Source organism: Tamandua tetradactyla, chromosome 15 (genome assembly GCF_023851605.1).
Source record: "Tamandua tetradactyla isolate mTamTet1 chromosome 15, mTamTet1.pri, whole genome shotgun sequence".
NCBI lineage: Eukaryota > Metazoa > Chordata > Mammalia > Pilosa > Myrmecophagidae > Tamandua > Tamandua tetradactyla.
This window is the reverse complement of record NC_135341.1, coordinates 55,568,454-55,587,473: the sequence shown is the minus strand read 5'-3', so window position 1 is coordinate 55,587,473 and position 19,020 is coordinate 55,568,454. Positions and strand designations below refer to the sequence as shown.

The window sequence follows — 19,020 nt, the reverse complement described above, 5'->3', positions numbered from 1 at the left end:
CAACTTTTCAACAAGAGGGAAATGACATGAGTAAGAACTGGACCAGTGTCTTTTTTCACCTTCTCCTCAAGCTTGGTGACATCTGTTATCCAGTATTCACAATGCAAGTACTCAATAATGCTGAGTACTCAACAATTCCTAGAATCTGGAGAGAGCTTTCATCTAAACATCATGCTTCTGTAATAATTAAACAACTGTAAGGGTATGAATGTTTTAATAAAATGAATTTATTTAAAAGGAAGATTATAAAATTTGATATTAAGAAAGATAAAAAAGACCCACAGGATTTAAACTGACAAATACAAAAGTGATTGGCTATAAACAATGTAAAAATACATATCCCATTCCCCAAACAGAACATAATTTAAGAATAGCGATTATAAAACTTTTATATCATAATATTTCCCTTATAATTCTTAAGAACCGTTCTAAACATTGTATTTGTATGAAAAACAAACCAAATTTACCAAGTGCTATTAATAAAAAATGATTTTAAATGTACTGTTTGTCTTTTTCTGTTAACAAGTTTTTTTAGTCCCAAGTTTTGTTTGAACTTTTTATTTACCATAACGATCCAAACTTACTGAGTTTATTGAGTCTGCCCTTTTCTGTACACAACGGTGGGTTTTGGTCCCATGTTTTACTTCACCAAACTAGCTTTTTTACTCCTAATTCCTTCCACAATACAATAGTAAGAAGGAGGCTAACCAGCCACATCCTAACAGTGTGAAGGAAGGTTCTAGAGTGACCAAAATCATCAATGAACATAATATCCTTCTGAAAAGGAAAGGATTAAGTGGACAATTAAGAGACCCACTGCTGCAACAATAAAACAACTGGAGGAGAAACCTCAAAACAAAAAGAGATTAAGTTCAATGCCAACATGATATGTGTGAGGTCAGCTGAGGATATGTCTATCAAACTCAACTAAGCCCAATGCATAGGTAGGGACCCTGAGGTAGCCCAGATGGTTTGCTGTGAATTCCAGCTGGATCTAGATGACATTTAAAAGGACAATGATATGGTTTGATGAGAAATTTCAGAACTTGCTCACCACAAACTAGTTATCTTTGAACCAGTCTTTCTTTTCAAACCCAATATCCAAACAATTTATCAGGTCTTAGATGACATGCCCAGTAAAAACTATTCATGATGGGTGACATTACCATTAACACTAGCATCCAAGCTCTGATACAAATTGATAAGGTCCTGAGTCAGTAAACAGAGCAAAAGCTGTATCTGGCCTTATTGACCAATTTCTGACAACCATATTAGCCACATTCATGTAGGTGAAACCTGTCTACAATACACAAATGGCAGATAATAAAAAGGATAGCATCATTAAATCATATCATTGGGAACGTGCTTCCACTATTTCAGTGGAATCCTTGAATATCCTTGCCCAGAGACTTCCACCAAAGTACTGAAGGACTTGATGCATGGACTCATCACTTACTAGTGAACAAAAATCTAGAAGGGGAAGAATGGTCTAATCTGTGAACCACTCAGTCAGAAACGCCTGATTCCAAGTGCCCTATCTGTTGGGTGTATGACAGCCTGCTAGCAACAGAAAATCCTTCCAAATTATCAAAACTTGTGATGAAATCTCTTGAGTGGTTTGACTACTCTTTTATACCATCAACAAAATTAATCTGGACAGGATTCTCCTGGCTACTTACTTTCTTCTCTTCAGAGAGAAACTACAGCAATGCCTGTGTGAGAACAAGGATCCAACAGATCTTCTTGTACAGTCTATGCTGCACACATTCTGACAATAAGAAAGAGTGAGAGCCAGAGGTACATCTCTGCCGGATGATGACACACCATATGGATCATTATGATAAAGAGACGGAAAAGGAAGCATGAGCATCTTCAATAGATGAAAAAGACCACAATGACTGACTTCTTACCTGGGGTTTTAAAAAGATGACTGGGTCCAAAGAAAACACTAAAGAGAGCTTAGCAGAGCTGTCCTAATTTAAGTAGAAATAATCAGATGCCAACTGCCAACATGGGAATAGACCATTTTCTAAATCATAGCATGAATTCATCTCTTCAGATACATGGGAAGTAGCTGAAGTCTGCTTTTATAGTTACTTTCACTGTATTGGGCAAAAGATTTATCTTTCTTATCTTTGGTCCTTAGACCTGATATCAGTCTGTTCAATTTTTCTATGTTACATTATACAACAATTTTTTAAAATCTATATTATCAGCAATGAAAGTGCAGCATAAACATGGAGCTGCTTATGCTGTTGTTTTTACATACATAAAATACCAACATCTCCCATATATATTTGATTTTAGGCTATACAAAGGTCTTATAAAAAGTTAGTCATAATTATCCTCTAATGTCGCAATGTAATTTTAAGGCCAAGTAAGATACAGTAAAGCTTGGGTATTAAATTTTAAGGAAAAAAAGCCTAGACCAACATTTTGAATACTGATCTCTTAAGCATACATTAAATGTCAGTGACCAGAACATAATCTAATCATTATCTATTTCGTTTCTTTTACTAATAAAGAAACTTATAACTAAACAAGTTAATTTAAAAATGAAAAATTTCTAATAGGACAAGCAAAACCATGCTGCTTATACAGCTACAAAGCACAATCTGGAAGCTAAGCCTAGTAAAACGTTCTAAAAGAATGACAGCAGAATTTATCATCAGTTATTCCATATGATTTAAAGAATTATCCTTCCCACTCCACCCCCAAAAACATCATCACTTAAGATAAGTTTCAACCATTACAAAAAAAAAATTATAAACAAAAGCCCCTCCAGGCTAAATTGGTGGTGACTGACATACAGTCCAAATACTAATCATTACTGCCTTCCTGCCCTTCCCCTTACGCTTCAAAAGAAGTGGTTTAAATTACACAAATTCTACAAGAACTTCTGCCAGGGCATGGGCATCATGCAAAGTTGCTACCTTATGTAGCAGTCTTCAAGCATTAAGTGGTTCAGTGACGGCTTCTGACCTATTGGTAGTCTCAGGTTTTCTCAGCTGGGACTCGTGTCGTTTTTCACAATGCATAATGAAAAAGTCAATGAGAAACATAAAGCTTGCCAAAAATCCAAACACCTGAGAAGGAAAAAGGGGGGAAAGTTAACCGAGGAATTTAATCTCACATTTCCTAGTTGGTCCTTAGAGTGTTTCATGCAAGAAAGGTGAGTCAGCAATTTCACATTATATACAACTCTTACCTTTAGTGGTACAATTTTTTTTTGCTCACGAAAAAAAAGGGAAAAAGTTTCAAAAACATTTCCAGAATAAGGACATTAATCAAAGTTCCACAAAATACATATGTCCTGTCTTATGTGTGCAAGTTTATATGTGGAGTGTCACTCTATGAAACCAAGGCTAATAGCTGAAAAATAAAGATCCTATAAAATGATTCAAAACACAAGGTTGTTAGTAATGGTTAGACTGATCCTCAAATATGATCAGAAAAATATGTAAATAGGCAGTAGAGCCTAGTTGAAAATGGAAAAAAATTAATATCAAAACAGAAATTCTCTTCTGAAGATATTATGTTAAATTACTTAAAAAATATTTTCCAGTTAAATGTCACATTATAATGACACAGCAACATGATGACACTATCTACTTCCTCTTCCTTAAATCACTTCCTCATTGTACTCTTTTTAACATGTGAGCAAACATTCTGAGAATTCTGACCAGAAACATAAGACCATGTTCAAATTCAGCTTTTCCACTAGCAAAATGCTTAAGGAAATGGGGAGCCATAGAAGAAAACTGATCTAGGTGATAGCTAAAGTTCCTACCAACTCTAACACTCCATGATTTTTAACATTCTATGGTAATCAGTTGGAGTTTTTTGATTCTGCCCTTCCTCAACCCTTTCACTCTAAAGAATATGCCTTCTGCCTCATTTCACTATAAAGCAAACTCATTAATTCAGTAATTCACCTGCATGTCCTCAACACATCCAATCTAAATTTAATTATCATTGCCACCCCAAGCAGCTCTAACCCTTCTGTCCCCTCTCCCCGCAAAAATCCAAATCTCTTCTTCCTCTGGAGTCTTATTTTGGCCTGATCCTTTATTTGCCTGGCAAACTTCTTAAAATATTTAAGACACAGACCAATTCCACCTTGTCTGTGAAGTCATCTCTGACCACCTCAGAGAGTAGCAGTCCATGTAGGGCCCTCCATGCCATACATTCCAACAAATGATCTTTCAGATCTTTTGCTCACATTATCTCCTAAGATTTTTTTTTTAATAATGCACTTTCTTACCCATTTAAGTCTATAAAATTTTTCATAATTTAAATAATTTCAAAAGGTAATTTCCAGCATATTATAAATACTGACTTTTTAAATACTAGTCACTAAAATACATCCAATGAAATCTAAATACTGTAACCATTTAATAAATCATCTACTTTAAACATATAAATTAGCTTTTTAATAGCCAGAAATTTTATGCCATGCTTTTTCTCTCCATGAACTCAATTTCCTCAATTTATTTCACTTCCCCCATAGAATTTTATAGTAATACATTTTCATACTTGGAAATATTTTATGATCATCCTAATCAAACTTTTCTGCAACAAAAATATATTTGTTAACTGAAATTAACCCTGTTATAACTTTATCCTGGATTTTCTCTTCACTTTGTTCATGGATAAATATTACTGATTGCTAGAATGAAGCAAAGTTCAGCATTCATTTTATTTGTTTTGTTTTTACAGGTCCAAGCACTAAGAAACTGTAAAATCACACCTAAATAGGTAGATAAAAATATTGTAACCATGCCATGCAATTCTCTGAATTCCATTTGAGTTGCTCCATCATAAAAAAATACTTTTAATGACCTATTTGACAACTTGATTAATTACAACTTAAATTTTGTAAAGAACAAGAGTGTTCATTGGAAACCAGCTGACTTGCAAAAGAATTTGTTATCCAGCTGTACCACAGCACTGGTACCTATCAGGTCCATGACCACTGATCTAAAATTCTGAAGCCCAAAAATCTGCAAAAACAAAATTTTCAGGATTCACTTGGCTCAAACTTGACATGAGGAAGACTATTTGATCCCTTTTACAATGAATATCAGTATGTTTGACTTCAGAAATATTGTTCTGTTAAATTACAGGGTTCCTTCCTAGGCCCTTTAAGGGTGTATGTAATATAGTAATATGGACAGTATCATAACATTCAGAATACTGTGAGTTCGGAAACAACATCTGGTCCCAAGGATTTTTTTTGGGGGGGGGGAGGGGGTGCATGGTCCGGGAATCAAACCCAGGTCTCCCACATGGAATGGTACCACTGAACCATCTGTGCACCCTGGTCCCAAGGATTTTGATAAAAACTGTGGATCTTTTAAAAAAAACTGTAGACAATTTTAAATTGTCCCTTTATTGCACCCAAAGGTTTTTTGCTTTGTGCGTTTTGTTTGTTTTAAACATCTCAGAGCAAAGCACCATAGTAAGATTCAGGACAGAGAAGTGCAATTTTTTTTCTTGGAAGTAGGTGGGGAGGAGCACTGTGAAAGAGAAGGTGGAAAAGAACTGGCTAAACCCCTCCAACACAGATGTATTCTCAGTCATATCAATTTTATGAAAGATTACATATGGAGGTTAATAGCTACAAATTGATTTCCGAAGAAACTACCCCTGCCCTTGGAAAGACTTTACGTGCCCTTAGGCACAGGCATAAACCACTGAAGACTGCTGTCTAAACCAACTTCTATCACCTCTTTTTAGCATACTTTACAATTTGTGCCTATCTTCTTCATTAGGCTGCACCTTTTCATTATTCACCCGTGTGTTCTCTACACTTATTTAAATAACACCTAGTATGTAGGTATTTTTGTTGAACTAGTGAAGAAATACAAGATGATAAAATCAATTTTACTATTTCCATTAGCGAAAACAAATTTATATGCAGTAAATGAATTTTTGTTGACAAAACTCAGTTGAATTCTAAAAACATGTCCTAGGTTTTGAAAGCTGTCATATTGCTTTGTCTTCTACTCAAAATTATAGTAAAAAATAGGTTAAAAGACAAACTATTCTCCGGTACTGTATAACTTGTCAAGTACTTTCCAAATTCCTGTAATTCTAAGGGAACAAAAATCAAGTAAAGGTGAAAATACAAGGACTTACAATTGCAGCGATTTCAGCCGAGGTCTTGTCATGTGTGGCAACAAAAATGATGGATGCCAACAAAAACACACATCCTGTTCCCAAAGTAATATAAAAATCCTACACATACATATAAAACATATAAAGAAGTATGGTTAGATTAATGGGAATAAATGTTTTAATTTCTTACTTTTAAAAAACTTTAATGATTTCTTCTTTTTTCCTTGACACAATCCAAACTTACATATTTCATACTTCAACTCCTAACTTTTCAATGAGCCAGGCATTCAGTAAAGGAACACTATCTAAACTTTGAACTGGGCATATTCAAGGGTACATCACAAGATAATCTCTTAATAAAATGCTGTGGGGGGTGCAGGGGGTGCATTAGCCCCTTTTCTCTAGTATAATGAAATTATCAAAGGATGTATTACAATTCCATCTTACTTCCAGCAAAAGAAAGCACTCTTCTTCTCTTTCAAAATATTCTGTGCTATGATGGCATCTTTGAGAGTATTTCAGTGCTTTAAAAGCACTTTGGAAAAGAAAACCATCATCGACTAAATAAAATTAATCTAATAGCATGTTTTTGAGACACTTATGCCCTGCCTCTGAAATAACATACTGCTTTCAACTGTTCGGAATGGGTAATCCAAAATGAGCTTATATGATGAGCTTTAGTTACTGCATAATAGCTTCCAGATCTCATCATAATGCAACCTACAATAATAAAGTGCTTTCTGGGTTTCAAAGTTCTTTCTCAGGCATTATTGCATAATGCTCTCATTTGTATGTCAACATTGTTTGACATACATACTTGATTCAGAGGGGGAAACTAGTAAAATGATAGTCACTCCAAAGGGTTTTAAGTCTGATGTTTCTTGAGTTTTCTGAAATGCAATAGCCACTAAATCTAATATTAATAAAACTACCCAACACAGAATTTCTACAGTCAATTATTCACTTAAAATTTATTAAAAATTTAAGTTTTTTCCTTTGATTTTAAGAGGTGTTTTTATACAGTAACTTCTACTATATTTTAGTTCTTTGACTAAGATTATTTCAAATCTGCTACCAAAAAATGCAAAACCCTACTAATATTTGGAGTAATTAAACAAGACATCATCTCTGAAAGAACAAAAAAATGTAGTGCTCAATAAACTTAAGTTCTAGAGTCAAACTACCTGCGTTCGAATCCCAACTTTACCACTTCCTAGCTGTGTGACTGTGAACTTTACCCATTTTGCAGGTGAGCAAACGGAGCTCTCTGTGACTTAATTATCTATCTCATAAGTTGATTCTAGAGATAGAGTAATCCATGAAAAGTGCTTAGATCAGTGCCAGGCACATAGTAAATGTTCCATAAATACTGGTCATTGTTATTCTTAAAAGAATCTGACCAAGAATAACATAGGATAGAAAAGATTCTTTTTTCAAAAAGATTATCATTCCTCCAGGACCCCACCACAAATACCATAACAAACTCAAAACATATTCTCTAAAACAGAAAACCTCTTCTTCATGAAAAAGTATTTAAAATTTAAGTATACCAAAATACAGTAATACAGTAAAAGTGGTTTTCCAACCATGCAGGCAAATAAATATGAACTCCTTTTGATGTTAAATAGAACAAAATATATATACTATGACTACAACTATTTTAAATTTTAACAATCATCTATGAATAGAAGCACAAAAACCTTGAATGAAATACAACAAAATATTTACAACAGCTGTCTTAGGGTAAAAGGACTGAATCATTCATTTTTCCTTTTTTTCAGTATTTTTAAATTAATAATGATTCTACAATAACTTTTCAAATGCTACAGTTTCATATAATAAATATTTTACATTATTTTTAACTTAGACCATTGCACTAACTGGACAATATTTTTTCTTGACAGAAAAGACCAGTGTTCTTAAATACTTCAGATGCAGAATTAAAATAAAACTAAACATCTAAAAATACTTGTTAAAATAGTGATACTAATTGTTTGCCTTTGATAAGAATTGAGTAAATGGTTTAATTTGTATTTAACGTTTAAAATATAAATTTATACATTAAAACTACATATCAACCAGCTCGGACACTACAGAGCTTATCCTCTTGTCCAAATCTTACAGCATACCTCTCTGTAAAAAGGAAGAATTTAACAAAATTATAAAGTATTATCTGTAGTCTCTTAAAACATATTTCATAAAATTAAATGAGTTCCGTTGTTGTTATTGACATCATTATATAGAAACTCTAGAGGTGATGGTAGGTGACACCATCTGAAGTGCTAGAACATTTGTTCTAATATGATTCTGCTTAAGCCACACAATAAATGCAATGTTATTCAAATCTCAGTGTATTTTCACCTTACCTGTGGAATTTTGGAATTTTAACCAGTCTGAGCCTAAGTTTCCTCAACCAAAAAATGGAGCAGAACCCTTTTAAGGTGTGAAGATTCTAACTCACAGCATAGAAAATATGCACTATGCACTAGGAGAAGCTATTAGCACGCTAACAGAAGGGCCATACCAAAAACTGCATGTTTCTCCAAGAATCATCAAATACTTACTGGATTTGATTCAGACTCTGTTTTTCAAAGTTCTTTTTTTTTAACGGTTTAGTATCAACTTTTTATTTTTCATTTTCAAACTTAAAATAATAAAATATCTTTTAATAAAAAAGTAATAGATTCTCACAGCACAAAATTCTAACGTGAGTTAGACTGAACCACCAGTTGCAAATTGCTGCAGTGCCTGCCCCTCGCATTCTAATCTCTTTCCCTCTCTATTATCCCTCTATCACTTGGCAGGAAAACAGAGTTGCTTGAAGGCAGAGTTGGAACAACAGATAAAGTTTTTTTGTATTGCTGAGTTTTGAAAGATTACTACCATGAACAACAGAACTACACAAGATTACAAAATAACTATGCTCTTAATATAAGGATATATTTTTTAATGCTTACCGATGATTTTACTTTTACATTTTCGACTCTGTCATAAACTGGAGTACAATACACAATCACTATAAGGAGACTGAGAAGAAAGGCACTGCAGCTCACAAATTCAAAAAAGTAAAGTCCTCCACACAAAGTACATTGTGATACAACTTCTTCACAGATAAAGGCCAGCAGAGACAGCAACTACAAAAGAAACAAAACATTTTAGGTACTTTTCCTAGAAATCTACAGTACTTAGAAAATAACATGAAGACCACTGCAAACAAGATTACTGATAGAGCATGGCACCACTGCCCACTCCATCCCTTCATCCCCGGCTAACCCCTACTGAACTGAAAGCAAGTCAACAGGGCTGAACTGCAGATTTTGAAAGAAGGGAATGATAGCACAAAAATTATTAAATGAAACTAGAAAGGTAAGGAGAGGCCAGATCTTAGTGTCCTGGTGATTTTAAGTGTATTGAAGTAAAAGCATTAAGTGATCAGGTTTGTGCTTTTAATAGTTCCTGCTAACTAGAGCATGTAGAAGGGTCTGGAGGTAGGGCAAAATTTGGGGCAAACACCATTTGGGAAGCTTACAAAGAAAATCAGGGGGAAAGACAGTGACTAGGTAGTAGAAATGAAGAATGGTTAATTACAGAGAAAAGCAGTAGAAGCCCTTATCAGATAGGATGAGTACAGTTCAAATGGGAGACAATACACATGTACCTTAAACATTTTAACTTAAAACAAAATGCATATTTATTCTCTTATCTTTCCACGTGGGACTAAGGCTTTTTCTTTTGAGTATAAATCTACTGATTGGAATTCCACACCATCTTTTCTGCACTAACTGTTTTCATAATTCATGTCTGTGGTAGTTAGGTTCAGGTGTCAACTTGGCCAGGTGAAGGTGCCTAGTTCTACTGGTGTGGACATGAGCCAATGGCATGCGAACCTCATCTGTTCCTGATTACATCTGCAATCAGCTAGGAGGTTTGCCTGCTGCAAATAATGATATTTGATTTAACTGGCTGGATACTTAAATGAGAGAGCTCAATGTAGCATAGCCAAAGCAACTCAGCATACCTCATCTCAGCACTCACAGCTCAGCCCAGGCCTTTGGAGTTGCAGAAAGGAATCACCCTGGAGAGTGTTATTGGAACCCAGACGCCTGGAGAGAAGGCCAGCAGAGATCATCGCCCTGTGCCTTCCCATGTAAGAAAGAACTTTAGTTGAAAGTTAGCTGCCTGTCCTCTGAAGACCTGTATGTTTTTAACTAAATAAATCCCCTTTTATTAAAAGCCAATCCATCTCTGGTGTGTTGCATTCCAGCAGCTAGCAAAGGAGAACAATGGCCTACCACTTTCACACTGATGTCATTTAAAGTGGAACAAGATTTTAGAGACTTGAAAAGCAGAGTTGGACTACAGTTGGACTAGTTTTACTAACCTTTTACAGTTGCCTTGCTCTTAATTCCACACTAGATATTTTAGTGTCTTACCTCTGTCTTTTCAAAAAACTTCAATTTAGTTTTCATAGACACAATTTTTTTCACACTCAATTTCAGTTTGTGTGATATTTTATTAAATGTTTATCTATAGGGAGTGGTTGAGATGGGAAATTTCAAGTTGTATACATGTTTCCACAACTTAAAAAAAAGAGAGAGAAACTAAAGAGACAATGACAAAAAATGCAATCATGATCCTGAACTGGATCTAATAATGGAGGAGAAAATGCCCAAAAGAACATTACTGGAACAACGGAAAACATTAGAATATGGACTGTATGATTTTATACCAATGTTAAATTTCTTGAGCTTAACAGCTATACTTAAGGTGTTATATTAAGTGAATGAACTTGTACACAGGAAATGTACTTGAAGTGGGAAGGAAAGGGGGGAGGGGAAGAGAGGAAAGGGAAGGGCGGGGGAGGGAAAGAGAAAAGAGGAAAGGGAATGGAGAGGGGGAGGGGAAGAGAAAAGAGGAAAGGGAATGGAGAGGGGGAGGGGAAGAGGAGGAAATGGAAGGGAGAGGGTTGGGGGAAGAGTAAGAGAAGAAGAGAACACATGGCAAGATGCTAACTGTTGGTAAATCTGAGTAACTAGATGGGGGGTATGTTGGAGTTCTACATATTATTTCTGTATTACTTTTGCAAGTTTCCGGTAAGCATGAAATTTTTTTTTTCAAAATTAGAAACTATAAAATGTTAACTACAGGCGGGCCGCGGTGGCTCAGCGGGCAAGAGTGCTTGCCTGCCGTGCCGGAGGACCCCGGTTCGATTCCCGGCCCCAGCCCATGTAAAAAATAAACAAACAAACAAAATATAATAAAACAAGAAAATGTTTAAAAATGTTTCCCTTTCTTCCTCCCTTCCTTCCTTCTCTGTCTTTCCTTCCTTTTAAAAAAAAAAAAAAAAAAAATGTTAACTACATACACCAGTTTGGGAGTACCTACTGGCCATGGCTGTCTGGAACATGCTGTTTGGGTGCAGGTCAGTATTCTTTGCACAGTGGATGGAGAAGCTAGTTAACTCAAATGAGTTTTAACAGTATTCCTGCTGTTTTAAATATGGTAATAACATATTGGTACCTCACTGAAGAAAGAAATGTCAAGGTTTTTCTCATTTTTAAGAGGCAATGGTGCTGGGCAGAGAATAAACTCAGTTTTAATTACTCTGCTTATGAGGAGCTTGGAATTGAGTTGAGATGTATAGGAGGCAACTGGATATGTGGGCCTAGATCTCAGGGGATACACTTGAGGTGAAAGACGTGAGAGTCAGCCAAGTGAGAGGATGAGATAACCCAGAATGAAGACAGTAGGTCAGTGTACAACTCTGAGGAATACCAAGATGTAAGGGATATGCGAAGGGAGAGGCATCAGTAAAGGACGAGCAGCACTTCGAGAGATAGTTGACCAAGAAAAAAGTATTTCTATGGGGAATAACAGTGCCAAATGTACTTTGAGGTCAAGTAAAAACAACTCTGAAACACTGCATTAACTAGACTGAGCCAGAAGAAGGTCACTGGTAATACCAGCAAGACAATTTTGTGTAGTCAGGCAGGGAAGCTAGATTACAGCAGGGTGAATGGGGAAGTGATGGGAAGATGAGGCAGTGGAAAAGACAGTATAGTCAAGAAGTACAGTTGCAAAAGACTGACCAGATAAGGTAGTAGTGGATGAAGCCAAAGGCAAGGGAGCTTTAAAGTGGGAGAGAAGTGAGCATGTTTAAAAGCTTTATCAGAAACCAGTAAGATTGGTTGGGTCAAAAGATAGAAGAAAAGAGGCTAAGACAGTGACCTCTAAAGAGAGAATTCAGGTTCAGGACTATCTCTTCTCTAGAAAGAAGAGGGAAGAGAGGTACACTTGGCAGTTTGTGAGTTTTGTGGAAGCCGAGGTAGTCTCTTTTTTAAAGTCATTAAAATGACTGATAACCAAGGCAAAACAAAAAGGGAAATGCCATCTCATCCAAGTCAAGCCTGCAGAAGCAACTATACACAATAATGGCAATAAGACTACTATCAAAATTAGCAAGCTACATTCATAGTATATAACAAACAATTTACCCTATTAAAACATTTTCATCAAATAGAGATCAATGGCACAGCCACTCTGAGAAACAGTTCGGCAGTTTTTTTAAAAACTAAACAATTACCATATGACCCAGCAACTGCACTCTTGGGCATTTATCCCAGAGAAATTAACACTACATTTATGCAAACACTGTTACACGAATGTTCACAACTGACAAAAACTAGAAACAATTCAGATGTCCTTTAATGGGTAAATGGTTAAACAAACTGATATATCCACACCGTAGAATACTACTCAGCAATAAAAGCAAACAAACAAATGATATACACAACAAAGTAGATGACTCGCCAGAGAATTACATTGAGTGAAAAAAATCTCATTTATATTGTTTTCTTGAAAACATCAAGAAAATCAATTTATATTGTTTTCTTGAAATAACAAAATATATATTGTAACAAAAAATCAATTTATATTGTTTTCTTGAAATAACAAAAATGAGAGAAGTGAGGAACAAATTCTTGCTTCCCTATATTGATACAATAGTTCTGTATCTTAATTGTGGTGGTGATCACACAAAGATACACAGGTGGTAACACTGCATAGAAGTATATACATTCACATACATACAAATGAGTGCATAGGACCTCCCAGTACATTCTTTTACAACTTGCTGTGAATCTATTCTTTTTTAATTTTTTAAAAACTGAATCTACATTGGTATCTACACCTCTAAGTAGTCCTACTGAATATAAAATTCATATAGTCTCATAACTGGAAATAATCTATATAAGGATGAAAAGAGAGTCTATCACTATGATTTCCTATAAATTAGTGAGGCATAAAAAAGTCCAGTGTATCCATGCAACTTCCTTCAGAAAAATGCTGAGTGAGGCATTCCTCATCATTACAAAACTAAGACAAATCCCAGATGGTCACAAAGGTACTTCCTTATTCTCCTATTATTACAATTACAGGATCAGTTTTTTTATATGACTACAGTATAAATAAAATACTAAATGTCTAACATTTTGTTTGCTTTATTCTTGCTTCTAGGTTAAATCTTGTTCATGTTCTGGGAATCTCTCTATGAGAAATTTGTAAAATACCGTTAAAGTTTATAAAAGTCAATTAACTGTGAGGAGATATCAGCCTAAAACTATAATTGAGGATTGAGAATAGTTGATCTCGAACCATTTTTTACAATAATTAGATTATCAGGCACACTCACTCATCTGTAAAGGCTACATGACAATACAACCTTATTTGGAGTCTGGAATTCGTAGTCTGCTTGTCTAATCTCAGTAGGAAAAGAGTAGGATCCAGTTCATCCAGATGTAGTCAACCTCAAGTCATTACAAGCTCTGTTCCAAACTTACTTAACAGGAGTCATTTCTACTGACCTTGATCTTCACAGCAGTATTAAGAAACAGGTTCTAAAGAGACATTCTAAGAAACTGAGGGAGTACAATAAATAATGAGTTCTACTCCCAAAGGGCAAGTAGTTAGCACTACAAACTATATTCAGAATGAAATTCTCCCCTGCCTCCCCATATCAGATGCTACTTTCTTGTACAATTCCCCACAGCATTACTATACAGTCCCTAGTACAAAGCAAAGTATATTTGAATATTAGTATCCCATACTGTAATATGTATAGGAATATGTAACAACAGAGCATCAACATTCAAGAAACAAGAAAACAAAAAGGCAAATTCATATTTTATACCACATAACTGAGTATTATATGTAAATTCAGAAAATCCCAGGAAAATGTTCAAATAATAAGTGAGCTAAAAGTAGTTGGAGAGGATAAGTGAAAAAGCAGAATTCAAACGCAGTCCAAGAGAAACACAGGCAGAGAACATTCCGAGTTGGGGAGAATAAAGCACCAATTCATAAAGGCAAGAATTTGCATGGTAAAACCAAGGCATAAGAAGGCAACTGGCCTAACTGGATGAGAAGTGATGAGAAAAAATGGTTAAGAAGTTGGGTGTGGTTATGTGAAGATTATGAATGAGAAAATGGACTTTAAGATGTGGCAACAGGGAATCCTTTCTGGTTTGGCAGATTAGAAGAGAGGAGAAGCAGAGCAGAGGACAGAGCAGAGCCTTAAGGAATAAGAATAGGGGAAAAGAACAATCTCTTCGCTGGCAGGACAAGCAAGTCACAGGAAGTTTAAGGAAATAGAAAAGAATCTTAAGCTTTCCTAAGATCTTTTCCTAATATCACTATTAAACAACAGTGATGCTGGGGAGTGATAGAGTATCCTGGGGGAGTATGTGGGGTTTTTGTTTGTTTGTTTGCTTAAGCCTTTATGAATTGGTTTTGCATTTTTTTAAAAAAAGTGAAAGTTAAGGGAAGGAAGAATTTCAATACATGGGTGATAACCAGCCTCAAATACCAGTCGTCAAGGATTGACTGGAAGGAACAGAGAAAAGGTCACTGAATTAGGTAAGGAGTTAATGATGAACATAACCTATAAGTAAAACGCCTCAATTATTATTTTCTGTTAAACAATTACGCTCTCAATAGCATGAAATCATCACTATAAATACTGCTTAATGAATATTAGGCTAAGTACCTAACAACTATATAACCAGTGTGGTTTCTTCTAATGCCACAAAAAAATTACCCAAATATAATTAAGGGAATTATAAAGCTTCTACAGTTGGAGGGCCCTTGAACGGCATATTGTCCCCCACCCTCATTTTTTACAGATGATGAAATTAAACTTCTGATAGGCTAAGTCCCATGCAGGGACAGTCAAGATCCCAGTACTCCTGACTCTGAGTATTGGTCCTCACCATAAAAGGTGGTCTGCTGAGTTCATTTTATGACTATGAATGTTTGTGTAGGCTTTTCCTGTAAGATTGAGTTCTTAAAGTTACAGCCACAGTTTTATGTATTTACCTTTTTGTTGATAATTCATAAATTAAAACCAATTTTCTAGGAGCAAGACATTTGGGAAGTCTTCTTAGTGAATAAAAGATGGTTATTACCCACAGCTCTGGTGATTTAAAAATTTTCAAATAACGGATACTCTTTGTCTCTCTCCATTTGAGGCTCACAACCTTTTCTAAAATTTCAGGCTGCCTTAAAATTAATAATTATTTTTTTAAATACCAAATCTCCATCATTTGTCTTTAACAGTTGACTGCCAAAAATTTTTTTTATAAAAAAGAACCTTTTAATATTTGCCCTAATTATAAGACCACCTACAAAATCCTACAGTGTATGAATTACTGACCTGGCTATTAAAAACCTTCTAAAGTTATATGTAAAGGTTCAAGTAAAAAGAAAAATCTCTGTCAGCCTGAAGAAGTAGGCTAGGACTCCCTTGCCTTAGGCAAACATTTACTCTTGGATGCAAAATACCAATTCCAGCCTTATAACAAATTCCCTAAAAAAAAAAAAAAACCCACACAAAATAAAATATGGGCATAAAGATACATTTAAGGGCAGAATAAACTGATAAACTGCATAAACTTAGCACTCCAGTGACTCCTCACACTGAATTTTCACCAGAGTGGTGGATGAGAGTGGATGGTAGGGGAGATGCCTATATCTTAAACAGGCTTTTGACAGAATTAAGGTAATAAATAGGACACACAGCCATGTAAACTCCAAAAGTTAGAAAATTTAAGTTCTTTTATCTCTAACTTCTCCCACTGCATTTATAGGCTGTTCTTTATCCCTTTGGTGTTCAGCTCTATTAACAGCACACCGCACAGAGCCTGAGAGATTTGAAAAAATCTTAAGAGTGGAAAGAACCTCAGAGGGTAATCTAGCTCAACCTCCTAGGACGCTAATAAAAGAATTTCTTAAGACCAAGGTGTCTGGTTTTCAAGTTCTGGAACAGGGTTCCTTTCTCTTTTGGAGTCATTGAAAATTTAGTAAGATTTAAGGACCCCGAATAATATATCCAAACACATAAATGTACAAAATTCTGAATAAAATTTCACTGGATTTTCAAGCCCCATATTAAATACATCTCATCCAATTGTGAGTTTCTCCATTACAGCAGTTTCCTTATTTGAGCTCTGTAATTCTATTTCAATTTTTAAAATAAAATCACCTAAAGAAAAAAAACATAAAGGGCAGTTTGAGTTATAGCAAAAAAGACCTTGCATGTCGCCCAAGCTGGAGGACAGTCTTTATTTCTTCATATATAATACTTCATTAGGACCTCCTGTAATATACTGCTATTGTGAAGAGATAAGACATTAAGAAAACAGACAAAGCAGAAGCAAAAAGACAACCATCAAAATGAGGGGCGATAACAAAAAAACACTTTGAAAAATCTATACTTGTTCTTGTAACATCATAAGCCAATAAATGGACTTATTGAAGAGATACTCATTTTTATTCTTTCCCCTTTTCTCCATATGAATAATGCAGAACAAATAAGAACAGTCTACCAAGTCTTTCGAGGCAAATCCATCTTCCCCTCTTCTCCACATCCAAGTAAAAAGTCACCACCAAAATCTCTGGCTGTATTCTATTCCAAGGATACAGAACTACAGCTTCATAAATTGTAAATAAGGTAATGAGAAATTTTACCTTAGCTTTGCCTCTTCTGGTCAAGAAGGAAAAATTAAGCTAACTGAAAGTAGGGCATTTAGTGATGAGCAAATACAGATGGTCTTTTGAGTTGCAAGTATGCTTCAGATGAATACTAATACTTTTCTGTTCTAGAGTTCTACTATTCACGCAGAAACATTTTAGTTCTAATGCAGAGAAACAGCTGATATCTAAAAGTCAGTCATGAAGCTGACAAGGGGGAAGAGCAGCAGAAGGAAGGACATTTTGGGTAGAAGGAATACCCGTGCAGAGGAGCAGTGGCAAGACGGGAATCCCTGAAGCCTGATAAGAACCTAAAGAGTCCAGTGTGGAACTACCTAGAGGAGGATGGGTCAGATTCTCTTCGGTTCCAAAGGCCACAATGTCACTTTCCTCCAAGTGATTTTTCAGTTATCCCCAGATGTCATCATTTTGGTGAATAAAAAGTAGTGCCAGTTTTCTGACTGCCGTCTTTCTATTCAATAAAGTAGGTCACCTGAGTTCTAAGAACGTACGTTCCGATCATCTTAGTTCTCAGAATTTAAAATCTTCCCAAGGAAACTACTGGGCTATTTTTTTTTACTTGAGATGAATTAAAAGACAAACAAGTATAAACCTTCTAAGCATTCTGACAGTACCCAAACTGGTCCTCTTGCAGAAATGTTGATGCTAGCCAGTGATTAAAACTGGCCATAGGGCTCAATTACAATTTAAATCTCAAAGATGTTTTGATATTTTCACTAGTAGGTTTATGACAGCTTAACTGCCTAAAGTAAAGTGAAACTCAAAGAAATAGAAAGAGAAGCATACCATGCCCCACTTCTGTTACCTGCACTCACACAAAAATCAGCTGCCCTTTGACTTTCCACCTCGTGCACACACACGACTCGTTCAGAGATAACAATTTTACAGTCAAAATAAAACTTTTGGGAGAAACTTTACTGGACACACATATCAATGTCGTGTATGGTATCGGAAGAGTGCCCAACAAGTTTAGCCTACATTTGCTCGCACCAGGAAAACCGCAAGAACCAGAGAAAGATAAATAAAAAGCCCTTCGTAGTTCTAAATACAGCTACTTTGGGGGATAATGAAGATTAATAGCTGGGAAAAGAGAAGAAGGTCGCTACAAACGATGAGTCAAAGTGGCTGACTTGGGTCTCCGACGCATTTCCTGGCCCGGTCTGATATGCTCGGGGGCCGCGGGTCTCCATCGGGGTCTCCGGAGTGGGCAGACCCTGAGAGTGGAGGGCGGCCCGGAGGGTAACACCTTCCTTCCTAGGCTGAAGGAAGGAACCGGGCTGTGGAAACGGCCGCTTCCTGCATAACCAGGTTAAGAAGAAGCAACTCGGTGCCCTCCTGCAGACCGGCGATCTCGTGGCCCGACCCCTACCCTGGACTCACCAGCTGCGAGCCTTTGAGCACCCACCGATGCCACGAGAGCCGACCAGGGGAGAAGTAGGAGACAAGCCCTCTCCGGGCGCCCCTGGCGGGGCCCGGGTTCTCCTCCGTGGTGGGGCCGTAAACCGCTCCGTTCTCCATCGCCCAGGTGCTGGGAACTCCTCAGCCCCAGAGACAGGGTCGCGAACTCGATTAACTCCAGGAGAAATCCGCAGGAGGGCGGCTGCACGCGTCACTTCCGGCACCTCCTACCCGGCTTCCGGGAGGCCCCGCCTTCCCTCCACCCTCGCCACGCCTCTCCCTCTTGAGGCTCGGCCCCTGGCAAAAGTCCAGTCCGTTAGTGGTTGCTTTCCCGGCTCCCTCTCCAAATTGGTTTCTTTATGTCTGCGTTTGAACATCGATTTGTTTTTCACCTTCCTCCGTCTTCCGTCTTCTGGAAATTCATTCATTCATTCATCTATTTCAGTCGGTATTTTT

The 19,020-nt window shown here is 36.4% G+C and overlaps 1 protein-coding gene across 1 annotated transcript; it reads right to left on the bottom strand.

Annotated features, from left to right (window-relative positions):
• Positions 1-209: 209 nt before the first annotated feature.
• Positions 210-18,800, bottom strand: CMTM6 (CKLF like MARVEL transmembrane domain containing 6). The gene is made up of 4 exons (XM_077129911.1): positions 18,547-18,800; positions 9,078-9,254; positions 6,142-6,240; positions 210-3,086 (listed from the first exon to the last, which is right to left on the bottom strand). The coding sequence occupies exons 1-4, from the start codon at positions 18,682-18,684 to the stop codon at positions 2,949-2,951; spliced, it is 552 nt and encodes a 183-aa protein (XP_076986026.1). The 5' UTR covers positions 18,685-18,800; the 3' UTR covers positions 210-2,948.
• Between the last annotated feature and the right edge of the window lie 220 nt (positions 18,801-19,020).